The sequence below is a fragment of the Xenopus laevis genome, chromosome 3L (genome assembly GCF_017654675.1).
Source record: "Xenopus laevis strain J_2021 chromosome 3L, Xenopus_laevis_v10.1, whole genome shotgun sequence".
NCBI lineage: Eukaryota > Metazoa > Chordata > Amphibia > Anura > Pipidae > Xenopus > Xenopus laevis.
This window is the reverse complement of record NC_054375.1, coordinates 54,729,195-54,748,622: the sequence shown is the minus strand read 5'-3', so window position 1 is coordinate 54,748,622 and position 19,428 is coordinate 54,729,195. Positions and strand designations below refer to the sequence as shown.

The 19,428-nt window shown below is 36.0% G+C and overlaps 2 protein-coding genes across 2 annotated transcripts in view; one reads left to right on the top strand and one right to left on the bottom strand.

Annotated features, from left to right (window-relative positions):
* cdhr2.L (cadherin related family member 2 L homeolog) overlaps positions 1–17,158 on the top strand; it is a 65,946-nt gene extending 48,788 nt beyond the window's left edge. The window contains exons 25-33 of the mRNA XM_041586233.1: positions 3,603–3,691; positions 5,736–5,819; positions 7,128–7,205; positions 9,784–9,844; positions 11,000–11,121; positions 13,647–13,760; positions 14,077–14,160; positions 14,343–14,403; positions 15,742–17,158. Of these exons, the coding sequence (XP_041442167.1) occupies positions 3,603–3,691; positions 5,736–5,819; positions 7,128–7,205; positions 9,784–9,844; positions 11,000–11,121; positions 13,647–13,760; positions 14,077–14,160; positions 14,343–14,403; positions 15,742–15,876 (828 nt within the window). The 3' untranslated portion in view covers positions 15,877–17,158. The remainder of the gene's footprint in view (positions 1–3,602; positions 3,692–5,735; positions 5,820–7,127; positions 7,206–9,783; positions 9,845–10,999; positions 11,122–13,646; positions 13,761–14,076; positions 14,161–14,342; positions 14,404–15,741) is intronic.
* A 550-nt stretch (positions 17,159–17,708) lies between these two features.
* The window catches only part of LOC121401479, a 44,004-nt gene continuing 42,284 nt past the window's right edge, over positions 17,709–19,428 (bottom strand). The window contains exon 4 of the transcript XR_005966278.1: positions 17,709–19,227. The gene's annotated coding sequence lies outside the window, so the exon portion shown is untranslated. The remainder of the gene's footprint in view (positions 19,228–19,428) is intronic.

Below are 19,428 nucleotides of genomic sequence, written 5' to 3'. Positions count from 1 at the left end.
CAACAAGCAATGCCTATTTACATATTTAAATAAAAAATTTCCAGTGATCAGTACCAGGCATGAGTGAATAATATATATATATTATAATATTTGGAAGTTTTCAGCTTTAAAAGGAAGTATCACGAAATTTAAAATGTAATATGAGCTATATATTATGGAGAAATTATGTTGCTCTTCACTACCCCATTGTCCCCCTTGTCTCTGCTTGCAGCTTTGTATCTGAGTCAGTTATTTTGAAAGACAGTTAGTTAGTTTTTTCTGTATGACACCATCATTTATTCTTACTCATCCCGCAACCTTATCACATGTAGAATTACTGAAAAGGGCAGTGCTTACAGTATTGCCCTGTGAAATGTATTTTACTTGTGAATGCATGAAAGCAATGGTAAAAGTGGGAAAAGTAAGGAAGAGAAAAAACACTTTGTTTAAAAAATAATATGTTATTAGGTGATTTGAAAATTGCAGGGTCCTGGGGTAAATTTAAGTGAAATGTATACAATTATTTTAACACCCTTATGTTTGCTAGTTGCTAAGCCTTTAGGATTCTTTCAACTGAATGTAATTCAACTGCCATTTCATCAAGTTGGTTCAGCTAGTTAGGTTGGTGGCATTTTTAGCATGTTGTTGATATGAGCAATTAGACCACAGTTAGATGGATTAAATCCATGCCAAAAAAGGAAGAGGCAGACAAGGCCACCATTTGTTGATCTCCTGTTTGCCATTTAGTTACATAGTTACATAGTTACATAGTTAAATTGGGTTGAAAAAAAGACAAAGTCCATCAAGTTCAGCCCCTCCAAATGAAAACCCAGCATCCATACACACACCCCTACCTACTTTTACATAAATTCTGTATACCCATATCTATATTAACTATAGAGCTTAGTATCACAATAGCCTTTGATATTATGTCTGTCCAAAAAATCATCCAAGTACAGCAAAGGAATTCCAACGGCACACAGGACTATGAGAAATCTTCAAAAATGTATTTCAATGCGGAGTGCGATGCAACGTTTCGGGGAGTAAAACCCCTTTGTCAAGCATGCTTGACAAAGGGGTTTTACTCCCCGAAACGTTGCATCGCACTCCGCATTGAAATTAATTTTTGAAGATTTCTCATAGTCCTGTGTGCCGTTGGAATTCCTTTGCTGTACTCTGTTGTGGGGCTTGCCAAACCTCTGCCAGTGAGCACCAGGCATATTGCTGTTATCTGTAGGGTGTGCGGGATCCTGCTTTGTTCCGAGCAAAAAATCATCCAAGCCACTCTTAAAGGCATTAACTGAATCAGCCATCACAACATCACCCGGCAGTGCATTCCACAACCTCACTGTCCTCAATGTGGAGAACCCCCTACGTTGCTTCAAATGAAAGTTCTTTTCTTCTAGTCTAAAGGGGTGGCCTCTGGTACGGGAATCCACTTTATGGGTGACATAGAATGTACTATATACAGTATATATATATATATATATATATAATAATCCAAAAAAAGTAGAGGTGCACACTGGGATTTGAAAAACAGTTAAAACTTCAGCTTTATTATAAATTACATTTAAAAGGAACTGGTCGACGTTTCGGTCTCTGTCTAAGACCTTTCTCAAGACCTTTCTCTTGAGAAAGGTCTTAGACAGAGACCGAAACGTCGACCAGTTCCTTTTAAATGTAATTTATAATAAAGCTGAAGTTTTAACTGTTTTTCAAATCCCAGTGTGCACCTCTACTTTTTTTGGATTATTGGATACTACAGCCACAGTAGGTAGCACCTGGGTCTATACTATACTTGTGAACGGAGTGCGCTGGATTTTTGGATTTTATATATATATATATATATATATATTTTTTTTTTTTTAAACAAACATAAAAGGTCCGCACTCATGGGTATTGTGTTTATTTAACTTTTCGGCTCTTGAATGTGAGCCGTCCTCAGACCCTTTCATGTTTGTTTAATATACAGATTTATGTACCAGCACCTGGGCATTTACCAGTGATCTGTGTGCACCGGGCCAGCGTTTTTATATATATATATATATATATATATATATATATATATATATATATATATATATATATATATATATATATATATATATATATATATATATATAATGTACAAAATTGGACAGCACTCACGAATTGTATGCAAAAGGTTGTATTAAAGTGAAAAAAGCATATACATCACCATATGTGTACACATTTTGTAGCGACGTTTCGAGCCAGTTTAGGCTCTTTCTCAAGCCATGTGAACAATGGTTTTTAAAATCCAATTAGTCTATACAGGTTTTTAAAGTCCATCAAAGGAAGTGACCTACTGATTCTTTCCATATGCCTTGTACAGGGCTGTCACCACACCTGCTGTATAGAACAATTAAATAGACGTTTGTAACATGTATATAATAACAAATCATATATTTTCTTATACACACAATAAAATGTCCATCTTTCATAAAAATAGAAACAGGTTATAATCTTTATTCAATCCATTTGGATGTAGCGAATTTAGTTTTTTTATCCACCACACCTCTCCTTATTTAAGTCGCCATTGGGCAAAATACAGAATCAATGCCAGACACAATCGGTCGGCCCGGCGGATGGACAGGATCCTTATGGATCTTGGGCAACGTATACAGTGAGGGTGTGCGTGGAAACGACACCGTCAGAAATGCTTTCAATTCCTCCGAAATAGTTTGGTTGTTAACCATGGTTGTTAACACCTGTTCTATTTTCTTTGTGATGTTAGGTAAGGGATCCCTATCCAGAACCTTATAGACCCCGTCCTCCAACTGTCCTTTAATCTCGTTTACATAATATGTAGTATCCATGATCACAATCGCACCCCATTTTAAAGAGAAAGGGCATACAGCGGAACAGCTTAGATTCACGATACTGGAGACAGTGCCCCCACTAAAAAGAGGTGGGGATCGTGAGCTGAAACTTAAACAAAGAGAGGTGTGGTGGATAAAAAAACTAAATTCACTACATCCAAATGGATTGAATAAAGATTATAACCTGTATCTATTTTTATGAAAGATGGACATTTTATTGTGTGTATAAGAAAATTTATGATTTGTTATTATATACATGTTACAAACGTCTATTTAATTGTTCTATACAGCAGGTGTGGTGACAGCCCTGTACAAGGCATATGGAAAGAATTAGTAGGTCACTTCCTTTGATGGACTTTAAAAACCTGTATAGACTAATTGGATTTTAAAAACCATTGTTCACATGGCTTGAGAAAGAGCCTAAACTGGCTCGAAACGTCGCTACAAAATGTGTACACATATGGTGATGTATATGCTTTTTTCACTTTAATACAACCTTTTGCATACAATTCGTGAGTGCTGTCAAATTTTGTACATTATATAACGAGGGAAGACCGGAAAACCTCAACGGGACTTGCACCACACATACGAAGAGAACATAGCGTGAGTGCTGTTACTAACCAATACAAGCGAATATATATATATATATATATCTATATATATATATATAGATAGATATAGATATATATAAATATAGATACACTGTATGTGTATATATGCTCTGCCCATGCTTTTCCAATTAATGAGCTCACTATTCTTATCTTTTTATGCCTTACCCTGCAGATTTTTGCTGTTGATCAATCTTATCGGGTCACTCTAAAATTCTCAAAGACTGCTGATGAAGTGCGAGAGACTTCAGAGGAGATCAAAAGGTAAGGACTAGCATGAAAATATGCATTATGTCTTTGTCTGTTTACAGCACTAAATTTTACTTGGACGATGACAGCTATTTTATTTTAATTTTCCTGTCAGTGCAGAGTCTGCACACCGTGATACTAAAGGGGAGAAATTAACCCCTTTAGACCTGTGATTGACAAAAGTGTGGCACAAAGAACCAACCAAATTGATAGACTCTTGCTTTATTGGTTTTATTAGGGCTACCTTATATTCTGTGTTTGGTAGTACTATAAGGGTCAATGGAGTAAAGTCAAATTGTTGCATGTACACACACAACACCTGTCCTATTTTTTGTAAAGGAGCTGTAGAATGTTTTGGGGTATGTTGCACTTCTACTCTCAGCACTCGGTGTTCTTTTTGTATGCATATTGGTATTTTGTAATATATTTAGTGTTATTTGTATAAGCAGAACTATACTTTCAATTTAAAACAATATTGTAATTGTACTGGAACAGACAGTGAACAAGTAACTAACTATAAGTAACAAATTAAAAAAAATAAATAAAAATAAAATATATATATATATATATATATATATATATATATATATATATATCTATATCTATATATAGAAAAAGCACGTAGTACCGGCACTCCCAGGATTTGCATAAAAAACTCAAATGTTCGATATATTGAAATAAATGAAAAAGGTTTATTAAATCCGACGTTTCGGTTCCTCACAGGAACCTTTCTCAAGGAAAGGTTCCTGTGAGGAACCGAAACGTCAGATTTAATAAACCTTTTTCATTTATTTCAATATATCGAACATTTGAGTTTTTTATGCAAATCCTGGGAGTGCCGGTACTACGTGCTTTTTCTGTTTATTCTCTAACCAGAGCACCCAGGTATCTTTTGTGTACTTTAAGGTGTGCAGCTTGCACCCACCTTTCCCTATATCTATCTATCTATCTATCTATCTATATATATATATATATATATATATATATATATATATATATATATATATATAAAGCAAAAAACCGGCACTCACGAAATAGAGGTCAGGCGTGCCTGGGTGCAGTCCAAAGTCGGTAACATCAATTAGAAGTGGTAGAGATCGCACTCACAGGTCTTAATATAGAAAAAGAAAATTTATTGTGGACAAGTGCTGACGTTTCGGCTGAGAAAGGCTGTTGTCTCAGCCGAAACGTCAGCACTTGTCCACAATAAATTTTCTTTTTCTATATTAAGACCTGTGAGTGCGATCTCTACCACTTCTAATTTATATATATATCTATATATATATATATATATATATATATATATATATATATATATATTACACTTACATTCAAGAGTACAAGCTAGGTGTGAAAAAAACATGAGTTTTTTCAACTATATACCGGTAATTTATTTACATCAACACAGTGGAAGAACTAACAACTATCTTTTAAATATATTTATTAAGGTTGGAACCAGGTTTATCCTAGGGCAATTGAGAATTAACGTCTAGTATGATGTAGTGGTGATATTCTGAGACAATTTGCAATTGGTTTTCATTTTTTATTATTTGTGTTTTTTATTTAGTTTTTTTATTCAGCAGGCCCACATTCCCCTAGCAACCACTGATTTGAATAAGAGACTGGAATATGAATAGGAGTGGGACTGAACAGAAATAAGAATAATAAAAACTAGGAATAACAAAAAATGTGTAGCGTTACAGAGTATTTGTTTTTTTAGATGGTGTCTTTGACCTCCACTTGAAAGCAAGAAAGTCAGAAAAAGCAGGCAAATAATTCAAGAACTATGAAAAAAAAAGAATGAAAACTAATTGAAAAGTTGTTTTGAATTGGCCATTCTATAACATACTAAAAGTTAACCTAAAGGTGAACCACCCCTTTAAGATAGCAAATAAAATATCAGTTCTTAATATTCCTACCTGTAGAGTCTTTTTTAACCAAATAGTTATATTTATATAGCAGAGCAACTATAAAGAGTTAAATAAAGAAGAAAAGAAAAAGCAAGAAGATAAAAATCCTCTTAACAATGCAGTATTTATGGGTTTTTTTCTAATTGCAGAGCTCTGACAAAGGCAACAAAAGCAACAGTGTATGTGGCACAGATTAAGGATGATGAGCCTCAGACAAAAATGATAATGCAGCGGTAAGTAATATGCCCAAAACCCCTATGGTGAAGCTCAAAATATGTGAATGTTTCAATATAGACGCCACTTAAAATAAAAGGGTACTGGAGGATTTTGGGGGTTGTTATTTGACAATATACACATATTGCGTCCCCATTTACTGCAAGGTGCAATTTACAGGTAATAAGTTGATATTGCTCAACTGAATGTGCCCTGTTGCATTTAAAGTCAGGTGCAAACCTTTGAGCCTCATACCAGATACTCACAGATTTATTCTTGAGGTGGCAGGGGAAAAATATAGTGAGAGGTGCCTTTTGGGCATGTTTTTCAACACTGCCCCACATTAGTGCAACAGCACTAAGGGGCACAATAGCACTTAACAGAACTTGAGCCCCCCCCCCCCCAGGGATTTTGCTCTTTGCATGGAGTTCCAGATTGAAAATCCGGTGCTCTGTGCAAAAATCAACGTCAAAGGATGCTGCCCGGCCCTGTCCATACGCCTGCAGCATTTCCATCCATGGGAGGGGGATGCCTATGTGCCTCTATTGAATCTATTGCAGTTTAATGCATGCCGCATGAGATTCAAATAACAGTCCACAGGTCTCTGCTTTTCAGAGCACAGAGGCCTGCCAGTATTCGCACAATGCCCTACGTAGAAGGCAAAGTGCAAAAAAAAAGAGTCTGATTGCGCTTTGCACACTACATGGGGCATTGTAAATTAACCCTTATATCTTAGGGTTATTTCCAGTAGGCTATTCAAACTCAGACAGAAAGCAAGTGCATTCAAAAATACTGACTTCATAAATCATAAATACAAAATGGATTAAAGAGAAAACATTGCAAAGCTTATAAAGAAATTTGATCTTGAGCTGGTGCCATATGGTGGTGCTTTCTGAGACTGCAATAGGTAAACATGGGAACCTTCTGTCTCATCCATGGTAGGATATAAAAACATGTTGTGGATTGAGAGCAGCTGTTCCCCATAAAACTAAAATTCTTTAGTTGGAGAAAGTGGCAGTCATCGCATAATCATTATAACAAAATCACTTTCTATTTTTATATTAAGCCTTGTAATTGTGTATTTGTGTAATTGTTAATAATTGTGTTATTGGCCTGACACATTTTGATTGTACTAAGTATTGATTTTCTGGGGTCCACTGATGTGACTGAGACACTTACAGCTGTGTGCCCCTGATGCCTGCCATGATTGACCTGATTAATATAGTAATATAATATTCTAAATATTCAGTTTATTTCTGTATTGGTTAGTGTAAAAACAAGTAAGGCCAGAATGAATACATACTCACTAAACTATGTTTCTCTTTCAGGGCTAGTGCCCAGTGCATTATGTCTGTATATTTTGTATACAATAATGGAACTGCTATCACTCCAGAGGAATTGGAAAGGTAAATAAGGATTTAAATCAAGAGTTCCCCCAGACTCTCTCTGCATTTATTTAAAGAACAATCTCAAACATCTAATATGAGCCTCATCTCATGAAAATAAACTAATTATAATCAATTAAAAATTCTGCACCATTTCTAAAATACTCAAGTTCATCTTCATTTTCCTCCTATCAATAATATGTCCCTCTCAGTTTATAGTTGGAGACAGTTTTGTTGGCAGACAGTTATCTCTCATAAATCATTGGTCTTTTGTCCTTTTGCCTAGACGAAGTACAGTATTAGAGCAAACTGTCTTTCTCTGACTCCAGCAGAAAGCTGCATGTAGAAAGACAGATTTCTGAGAGGTGGATAGTGAAGAAATTTCAATTAATTATATTTACAAAGTTTCTTATTTTCATGTGATGAAGCTTATATTATTTTTTCCATGATACTTGCCTTTAATTGGGCTGGAACTACAAAATTAGAAAAAAAGGGTGCCAAGAACAGTTTAATGCGAAAGAATACTGAAATGAATTTATTTAGGAGACTGGAGTAAGGTTTTTGGGGATTTGATGTTTTTTTATGATGCTTTGAAACCATTGCTCTTTCTTACTCCAATTTTACTTCACTCCACTTTTGTATCTGTTTAACATCTGTTTACTAAAGTTCATAAAAATAGTATATAACTAATTGCACATGAACACCATGACTATTCTTGCAACAAAATTCACACAGCTCCCTTGTTTACCAAAGTACGATGTGACAAATTTGTCTTGCTATAAGTGCTGTTAATGACATAAGCGTAGCACTTAACTTCAGTGTTATTTCTTGCAAGTTGCAAATTTATTGACACTCTTTAAAGGAGAAGGAAAGTCATTTATCACTTGAGGGTGCCAAATGTTAGGCAGCCCCAAGTGAATGTATTTACTTACCTGAAACCCCGGGCCTGTGCTCCTATCAGCAGAAAACTGCACTGGCCCGGGGTTATTCCAATGAGCACCACGGAACGATCCTCTTCTGGCTTCTCGCGGCTGCGCATGCGCATTAAAGTGAAAAGTCGAACTTTAACTAAAAAGTTGGCTTTTTCATTTTACTGCACATGCGTCTGCCCCGGGGAAATTTGAAGAAAGAAGAAGCCGGAAGAGAAGCCCTCCGTAGTTTATAAAAAATAGTATTTATTAGCAATTTATAAATTATTTATTAAATAGGATTATGGCCAATTAAGTAATACAAGTAATCAATTATTTTCACATTATATTAATTATTCTAAACTAGACATTAAGCCCGTTAAATTAACGGGCGCTAGAACATATGTAGTCAAACATTCGCCAGAGACGGTCCGTGGGGCACATGCGCAGTAGCGCAATCCCACGGACACAGGGACTGGACGCAGAGACACTTCAACTTTATTATATAGGATATATCCACTAATAATACGTGTATAAGTATCATTTTTTCCCCACTGGAAAGACTACATTTTGCTGCTCATGTCAAAAAAAATTATGACAACAGGAACAACAAGCAGAAACAGGGAAATTAATTGTGAGATTGTGTTGTGGTATCTACTTTGCTAGCTCCATAATATTTCAAACTTGATCATACATTTTTAAATGCCATTTAGGGGGTTATTTATCAAAGGTCAAGTTTGTGAGGTTTGTGAGTATGTTTTCTCCTCAAATAAACTCACAACTCGAATGTTTGCTTATTTATGAAAAACCCGAATGTAAAAAACTCAAATGCTCGAATTGATTGAGTTATCGGCAAAAAAATAAGCTTGAATACCTGGAATTGATCGAGTTTTCGAGCACAAACCACAGAAAAAACCCAGAAAATCATGAAAGCTAAAAACATCTTCAAGTGACCTTTGCCATTGACTTCTACATGACCTTGACAAGTTTAAGCTGGAGTAATTTTGCATCCGAGCTTTTCGCAGCTTCAGGGCAGAATAAATCTCGAAACAATTTTTTTTTTATCCTGAAAAATTTGAGTGTTTACTGAAACTACCCAAGAAAAACTTGAATTTTTTGGGAAAAACGCAACTCGATGTTTAATAAATAAACTCTTTAAAGGAGAAGGAAAGCTATGGAGGCATTTTATTGCCAATAGATTAGCTGCAATAGTGCAAGCTAGAATGCTATATTTTTTCTGTAGAATATTTTACCATACCTGAGTAAAAAGCTCTAGAAACTCTCTGTTTAGAATAGGAGCTGCAGTATTAATGTGGTGTGACATCACTTCCTGCCTGAGTCTCTCCCTGCTCTGGGCTCAGATTACAGTAGAGAAGGGGGGGGGGAAGAGGAGCAAACTGAGCATGCTCTTGCCCAGGGCAATGAGGTTTAAGCTGAAGGCAGGAAGTCTGATACAGAAGCCCATGTGTACACAATAGAAGGAAAGAAATGCTGTGTTTCTTTTGACAGGGGACTCAGAGCAACATTACTTGGGGGTTTACTGATATATTTAGATGGACCTTTCTGATAAGGCTTACTTAGTTTTAACCTTTCCTTCTCCTTTAATTTGTATACTTGCTATTTTGTATACCCACCTTTTTACATGTAGTTGTCCCAATTTGATCTCGTATTAATTTTGTTTTTTGCTCCAGGATTTTACAGAGTGACACAGCAGCGCTCTCAGAACTTCTACAGCTGGGACTGTTTGTTATTGTAAGTAAAATATACAGCTTTCTGGTGACTCTGTGGTGAGCTCAGCAAGGGTTGATGACTGTTCTCTCACACAAGAACTCATTCTGCTCTAGGTCAGGTTGATGGTCAGGTTTTAAAATAATTTCCTTTTTCTCTGTAATAATAAAACAGTACCTTGTACTTGATGGTAGCTAAGCTGCATGAATCCATATTAGTGAAAAAAAATTCTGTTTGGTTTACTTCATGTTTAAATAATTGTCAGCAGACTTAAATGAGAACTAAAGCTTAACTAAAGAAGTAGCTAGAAATGTTGTACATTATGTTTTGGGCTTCTGTAGCAGCCCAAGGCAACCACAGCCCTTTAGCAGGGAAGATCTGTGTCTCCAAAGATGCCCCAGTAGCTCCCCATCTGCTGATTCACTGCACATGATCTGAGCTGCTGTGACTAACTGAGCTTAGGGACCAACTCAAAATATACAGTGCACATAGAATATAAATGTCACAATATTGGGCTAAATAGCAATTCATACAGATAATTAATACATGGCAGCACAGAAACCAGTGCAATTAGCATCAGAATTTAATAATCAGCCTTGTAGTATCAGCTTATATTACAGGTCAGCTTCATTATCTGTTTGATAATTTACACAACCCCTAAGCTTAGCTTCTCAACAGCTGCTCAGAGCCCACTGAGCATGTGAGTGTCACAGACACTTTCCAAGATGGTGACCCCCTGTGACAAGTTTGAAAGGTCTGGATAATTGCTGCTATTAAGCAGCTGAAACTTTAGGCTGGTGCAAGAAGTGCATTATATAAAGTATGACATTTTTAGCCATATTTAGGGTTTTGTTCTCCTTTAAGGTATGGTGCTTCAAATGATGGAAATATCCCTTATCCAGAAAACTCAAGCATTCTGGGTAATAGATCCTCTTCCTGTATCACATCAGTGAAATATATCTGTCTCTGACACCAATAAGTGATAGATATATAGGGATATATTTCACTATAAATATTTCAGGCTCTTACTACTGTTCTGCACAGTTTTATAATGTGGGCCCTAAAAATAGTATAAATTCATATAATCTATGAAAGATTAAAGGAAATTCTGCCTTTTCTTGTTTTTCCCAATGAATTTTACACATTTCAGACTTATCTTTTTCTCTGATTGATTTACAGGGCGGGGGCACAGACCCCAAAAAAACAAATGAAATCCTGTATGGAGTTATTGCAGGCCTGGCTGGTGCCTTGTTGCTCATCGTTGTGATTATGATCATAGCTCTGGCCTGCATGCGGAAGAGGTACATATCTCTGTCATTGCTGTAATCTCATCTCTCATTTAAGTCTCTCCAACAGGAAGATATTAGAAGAGAAATCAATACTTAGTGCTCAGTCATTGTGCTAGCGTTAAAGGATTATAACTCAATTTGCTTCTATTTGAATAGGTATTTAAATTGCATGTGGCATATTTATGCTTATTTTCCTCCTCGTCTGTGACAATAACTGCTGAGAGTAATGCTTGAAACATATGCCTACATCTTGTTTCTAGCATTTGGGAGACAATGTTCTTTACAATGGTTAATATTTTGTTTCAGAGCATAAAGTAACTTTATTAAAAATATGGTGAAATATTTCATGATCTTGAGCTGTATACAGTATGGGGCCGATTCATCAAGGGTCGAATATCGAGGGTTAATTAACCCTCGATATTCGACTGGGAATTAAAATCCTTAGACTTCGAATATCAAAGTCGAAGGATTTAGCGCAAATAGTGCGATTGTACGTTCGAAGGATCATTCCTTCGATCGAACGATTAAATCCTTCGAATCGAACGATTCGAAGGATTTAAATCCAACGATCGAAGGAATAGCCTTCGATCAAAAAAACGTAGGAAAGCCTATGGGGACCTTCCCCATAGGCTAACATTGAGTTCGGTAGCTTTTAGATGGCGAACTAGGGGGTCGAAGTTTTTTTTAAAGAGATTTTTAGTTCGAATCGTTCGATTCGAAGTCGTAGTCAAAGGTCGTAGTAGCCCATTCGATGGTCGAAGTAGCCCAAAAAACACTTTGAAATTCGAAGTTTTTTTACTTCGAATCCTTCACTTGAAGTTAGATCTTTAAAAAAAAACTTCGACCCCCTAGTTCGCCATCTAAAAGCTACCGAACTCAATGTTAGCCTATGGGGAAGGTCCCCATAGGCTTTCCTAAGTTTTTTTGATCGAAGGATATTCCTTCGATCGTTGGATTTAAATCCTTCGAATCGTTCGATTCGAAGGATTTAATCGTTAGATCGAAGGAATAATCCTTTGATCGTACGATCGCACTATTTGCGCTAAATCCTTCGACTTCAATATTCGAAGTCGAAGGATTTTAATTCCCAGTCGAATATCGAGGGTTAATTAACCCTCGATATTCGACCCTTTGTGAATCGGCCCCAAGGTGTTATTTACTAAGGGGCAGATTTATCAAGGGTCGAATTGAAAATTGGAATTTTCGAATTTGGATTTGGAATTTTCAAGTTTATTTTAGTGTAATTCGACTAGGGAATAGTTAAAATTTTGATTAGAGTTTTTAAAGAAATTCTAATTTTGAAATTTATCATGTACTGGCCCTTTAAGAATTTAACTATTCGCCACTTTAAACCTGCTGAATTGTTGTTTTAGACTATGGGAACTTCCTGGAATCAATTTGGAGTTGTTTGGTGGCATCTCAGAGATCTAGTTTTTTTCTGTGGGTTGATCCTATTCACCCGAATTGAAAAAAAATCGACTTTTTACCATAAACTCGAAATTCGACCCTTGATAAATCAGCCCCTAAAACTAGAATTTTACCCATAATTTCAATAAAACAAACTTGACCAAACTTCCATTCACAATTTTACCTAAAATTTATTTATTATAAAATAACTTAAAAAATTTTGTTCGGGAAAAGTCTCAATAAAATTGAAAAAACTCGAATCGTACGAATTTTTCGGGTTTGACTCCCAAATTGCTTGATTTTTTTTGAGTTATCAACAGAACACCACAAATTGTTTCCGATTATTGTAAGAAACCCACAATTAGGGATGCACCGAATCCACTATTTTGGATTCGGCCGAACCCCCGAATCCTTTGTGAAAGATTCGACCGAAAACCAAACTTAATCTGAATCCTAATTTGCATATGCAAATTAGAGATGGGAAGGGGAAAACATTTTTTACTTTCTTGTTTTGTGACAAAAAGTCAAGGGATTTCCCTCCCCGCCCCTAATTTGCATATGCAAATTAGGATTCGGATTCGGTTTGGCCGGGTAGAAGGACTCAGCCGAATCCTGCTGAAAAAGTCTGAATCCTAGCCGAATCCCGAACCGTATCCTAGTTTTGGTGCAAAAACAATATATTCAAATTGGAAAAGGGACATCTGACATCTATAGGACCTCAACAGGTTTGAGATGGAGTATTTTCAGATTTGGAATTTAGCACATTCAGGGCATCATTTTTGTTTCCTCGAAAAATTTTAGTTTTCCCCTTTAAAAGCCCTACCAGAAAAATAAATAATAATAAATAACCCCCCATAATGTAGAGTTTACAAAAAATGCCTGTAGATGTCTAATCTCGGCCTTATAGATGTAAAACTACCATTCTTAAGTTTCAACCACAGGCAAAGGTAGCTGTTCTTCTTCTGCTATGTGAATGATAATGATTCATGCACGAGCCTGTGCAGTCTGCATTCTGTTAGAAAGGCCAAGGTCACATTTTATTTGTATTGTTTTATAACCTTTGTGTCTCGCACTTTCTAAATAATTCACATTGCATTAAAGTTTTAAAATAACCACCTGGTGTGTTTCAGCCACAAGAGGCAGCTTCGAGCAGTAAAAGCTTTGAAGGTGGCAAAGACTTTACCTGCAGAGATGGTGCAGGGAGTGGAGGCCATACCTGGAACCAATAAATTTAATTCAGATGGGTGAGAGTTTTGGATTATTCTTCTTTCTAACTGTAGACCGGATGCATGTTTTTATCTTGATACAGTATAAAGTCACCTTATTACCCTATTCTTTGTGATTCTGAAACTTTGATTTAAGTAAAAATAAATGAAGTTATGAAACCTAGTGATGGTTTAGAGACATCTCCATACTATGACCAAATATCCCATGTTCTCATACTGTATGGTCAGCTGTAAGCTGTGGATTGTGGGGCTCCTCTCAATAAACACATGCTCATGTCAAATTATTACTATTTCATACCTAGGCCTTACTATCTTTTTATGTTTTGTTTTACAGAGCCAACCCAATGCTGAATCTTGATATGAACCCAATTATAGATCTGGGCTTTGAAGAAAGCAGTTCATATAGTGACAGTGCCAGGTTTGTAATAAATACTCTACTCTACTACCTTACCCCAGCTAATTACATAAAGTCGGGTGTAATTGGGCAGAAGTATTTTTTTTTTGATTCAGCTACTTATTATTCAGGGGGGCTTACTTTCAGTATAGTGTTATTTCTGGAAAGACATAAAAGACAAATTAAATATTTCTTATTTTTCATAGCGTGAACTCTCTTGATGATAATATGATGGCCAAAAATGGAGGTCAATCTTCAGTTCTCCAGGTGAGATACATAAGTAGACATGATAATTAAATATTGGTATGGGTTGTGTGTGTCAGAAAAAAAGGCAGCTAACCCCTCAGAAACCTGTTTCCTGTTTAAAGGGGATCTGTTTGTAAAATGTATATTCCTGGTGATTCTGATGGTGCTTTATTGTAGTTTTTTATTTTTCACATTGTAGTGAATATTGTTCAGGTGTGAAAATTGAATAGTGTTGTGTCAGGTGCTGTAATAAAGCCTGTCCTATTTGTGTAAGCACTTACCCCAAAATGTAGATTCTGTTTGGGATTTGGCCAAAGGGTGAACCAATCTTCTTCTTCTTTTTCATAATAATAATTTGTAAAGTAGGGGGAACGAAAATACACTGTATGCACCATCAATTTCTAAATATAATCAGTTAAAGGTTCTGTATTGTTTCTGACATTATCAAGTTACTTCTTTAATGTTCTTTCTTGTAGAAGGTAATTGAATTCATCCGAATCCTAAATTGAATACTGGATTCCATTAATATCCAGTCCTTAGCACTCTGTAAATGAGTCATGGCTTTATGGAAGTGATAATATCCCCTTTTTGTAATAAAGGTTTAAACTTCCTTTAGCTACAAACTGAAATAAGCATTCAGTATTCCCAGTGCCTGAATACAAACTAAAATGACTGTTGTTCTTTGCCCATTCCGTGTCTCAAGTATCACTTTACAAACACCTGAACAAGCAACATGGCTGCTCACATATAGAAATTTTCTGCATATACATGTTGTGCCCTTATATGTTACTGTCTACAGAGAGGTTAAATGTCCATGTGATATGTATTCATTCATATTTCATTCTTTGTTTATATATTCAATAAGTACATCACATTTTATTTTTTAAGTTAATTTTGTAAAATAGTTAAAAAGTACGTCTTTTAAATGTCCAATTTATACTCCACAGTACCAGACTAAACCATTTTGTACCTGTCACTGTTTATAGTCATCCAGCTTCCAATTAAATGACAAAGATCTCATTTGTTCTAGACATATACTCAATGTCAAACTGGGATGCGAGGGGCCACCAGAAAACCTTAGGCTGAGGGCCCACTTTCCAAACTATTATACCTCCTTGCCTCACTCAACCTTTTTATTCACCTAGTCTTTTATCTCTAAATACTATACTCTATTCTTCCATTATTAAACCTCTTTGTTCCAAAAAAGAAATAGGGAATGGCCATAAAATAGGCCAAATGGTTAGAAGCAAAAGGCCCACTGACACCTGGGCCCACCGGAAGTTTTACTGGTATCCCGGTAGGCCAATCAGACACTACATGTTCTAGTTTTCTTGATTTATTGTCTCCTTCTGTACACAGGAAAACCCAGATGTGTCTGGGCCTTCAGGAAGAGATGAAGATAGCAGAACCAGCGAAGAACCCTTGGCTGCTGCACTCAGTGGCAGGATGGAAAAATCTTACAGCAATGGAGCCCTGGATACTACAGACTTGTAATAGTGACACAAGATTAACACACTGCAGTGCCACTAAATGTACACTTTAATTTTGCTTGATCACGATACTGATTTGTATGACTTTATACAATGTTTTGCATGGTACAATGGGACTCTCCACTAGCCTACAGGCCACTCACTAGCACAAGCTGGCAGCAGACTGATCTGTACATGAGCATTTGCAGAGATGCCTTATCTCTTATGATATCTTATATGATATTTTATGATACCAAACAAAAGAAGGAAAGCAACATATACAGCAGGATTCACCACTCCATGCACACTATAAATTATTTTACATATATATATATATATATATATATATATATATATATATATATATATATATATATATATATATATATATATATATATATATATTCAACATCTTGCACATCCTTAGCACATAATAGTGACAGCTCTCTAACAGAAGAACTCTGGTATATTGATACATAAGTGTGCTGTTCATAACTTACCTGTGTCTGCTTTACTATAAAGAAATCACTTCCTTAACACAATGACTGTATACACACTAAGGATTGTTCCTCATGTATTATTGTTCTGTTATTGTGGGTACTATCCATTTGGGCTGATTATAAAATTCTGCACAACTCCTGGGAAGACCCAATTTAATGGAAAAGCCTCTGTGGTCCTAGATTTCAGATGAGCTGGGCACAAAGAACTATGCACAGTTAAATAATGATAATATTTAAGAAAAGCAAATTGTCCTTTTTATTGCAAGATCTATGGATGCCCCTCCCCTCTAGCTGCGTTGCTAGTGCTATTTGTTTAGAATATGTATATAGTTACAGTGCAGTGGATTTGTAAGCCACCTGAACATGATGCCAAGAAATATGAACATTAATAAATTGTGATAAAACTTGACCTGCCTAAACCATGTCACCCTGCCTATGGAAGACCAACAACACATACAAATACACATTTCTAATTATTATTAACATGTATTTATAGAGCGCCAACATATTTCGCAGTGCTGAATTATTGGAACTGTAGTCCATCAGTAGCTTGATTAGTAGTGTTAAGGAATTTGGTTTTAACCATTTCATGTGTATTGCAGTTTTGCCCTCTTTTTTGTTTGGTAACTATATTTAAAATTGTGCCCTTCCTGCTTTGAGCTAAGTTGTCTCCTCTTTTATAAACAGTGTAATTTAGATTTAAAAAAAATGCTACTCTTGAAATAATAAGACAAATGCAAAACATTCAGCTTTACATGCATATTCTGATCCCTATTCATTCCTCGAAATAAAGGCAGTGTTTGTTGACCTCTATGTTCTGAATAGAATTTGAAATTCAGCTAGATGCTATAATTGTATTATCAGAGAAATGGAATTTGAGCAAAGATATGTATATATGTGTGTTAAGCTGTCATGTTTATAAATGTTTGGCCTAAGTAAAATTGTCAATCATTGCCATGAAAATGCCTTGCCAATCGGAGATGCAGAAACATATATATTGTATGGCAATGATGTAGGGCTAACATATCTCTACCTTTGGCTCTGTAGTCAGTACATACTATCAGGTTAGAACAGTGATACCCAACTATCCTTTCTCCACCTGTTGCAAATTACAAGAAATGACTGGGGCTGTTGGGAATCTTGTTGGTTTATTTAGTAACATGCACTTTAGTCCAAGTAACTTATAGTACATTGACTTTTCTAACATCACCAAACCCTTAAAAACTAACTGATGATTGGCTGCTTGTGGTTACAGGAACTTGTCCATGATACATATATTCATATATATTACTGGTATTATCAGTGTCTGTTGGTGTGTGTGGAGGGGGAAAAGAGTAACACACATTTAACAAAAAAATTTTCCGAAAATTTTTATTAACCAATGTTCAGCTCTACAACTTGGGAAAATGGAAGGGAAAAAAATGACGAGTCCACATTATGTCACCACCATCACACATTAAATTAAACTTCTATGGCACATTATAAATTCACATCATAATCAGAACAGCAAAGAAAGAGAAATGTAGACTAGGAGTCAAAAGTACAGGAATATCACAGCGAGAGGAAGGTGCCCAGCTCGTACCCATCAGTCATTTGGGCTGAGGCATTGCTAGAGAATAGAATATAAAAAAGTAATCTTAACTGTGTTTGCTAATGTTCTATGAGATGGACATGGAAACTCTTCGTTAAGAAAAATTAGCCACATACCAAATACTGCTCAATATCCTCTACCTTCAGTAGGATAGCTCACTGATGATGCCCCGTGAGTATACTGAGTTAGACATTATTATTGTGCTAAAGCAGTATGAAACATTGGAGCATACGGGCTTCTGTTGTTATAAGAGATTGGGCAAGTGGTTCCTGTCCGCAATTTTCAAATGACAAGAAAACATGAAACATCAGTCCTGGTTCGGTAGCAATGCTGAGCAAAAGACTTGCCTGCTCCAAAGGCTGTATAAGGGCACTTCATGACTTGCAAAGAGAAGAGCTGAGATTGTGGCCACTTGCTTTGAAATAGCTCAGTGTCAAGAAGGATTGTCACAGTTGTACAAAAATGTGTTAAAAAAAAGATTGACATGCCTAACTCTGAGGATGAGATCTGCCTCTTGGCCATTGATTCGACACCCACCTCCAAATATACGGTGGATTTCCTGTAAAGATAACATACTCCTGATTGTCTCTCTATGATCATATTTACATTGAGAAGCCCTAGTCAAATCTTGATATTTGATCATGTAGCTCAGTATTAAAATACTAAAACCTTTCTCTAGAAACATATCACAACTAATACTGTTTTGAAAGACATCACACTATTCTATTCTATGAATTGTTAAAAATTCCGAGTGTTCGTGGTCAAGGTAAACTTCTTGCTGGCAAGCTGTAAAAGCTCCTCACCGCTGAATGATTGTCATTGACATAAACAAACCAACGGCAACCCATGATACATTTCATACAGCCAGGGCAACTCAGCCAATTTGTCATATGTCCGTTACTGTCACCCAGCTCTGCCGTATAATCCCCACTGTAAAGGCAACCACATTAAATGAAAGGAACACCTCCAAAATGTCACGAAAGAAGAGACTAAGAAATTGTTGAAGAAAGTTAGAAACACTTGTTTAGCGAACAGTACAAGTAACATGCTTCTTGCTTTCCAAATGAAGGTTCTAAACAATATGGGCATGTGCTTCAGTTTGCATAAATACAGTGCTATTTTTAGGACATTTTAAGACATTAGTACAAAGCACATCAAAGCCAAAGATGTCAAATTAGCTGGAGTAATTCACATATAGCATAGGCATAGGAAAGCATAGGCAAATGCTGGCACTTCCAACAGCAAACAAGATGGGGAAGGGAAGGGTTCACAGTCCTTTCAGCTCCTGAAACGTGAAACAGGAACTTAGTAGTAATAATTCCTGTTGCTTCCAATTAAGCAGACATACAAGTTGTCACTGGTAAAGCCTGCATGTATACGTAGCAGGATATACGTAGTTAGCGATAAGACTGAACAGCAAGAACAGAAGAAAAATTTTAAAAAAACCATTATTAAATATTTTACTTTATGATGATATTTAAAAATT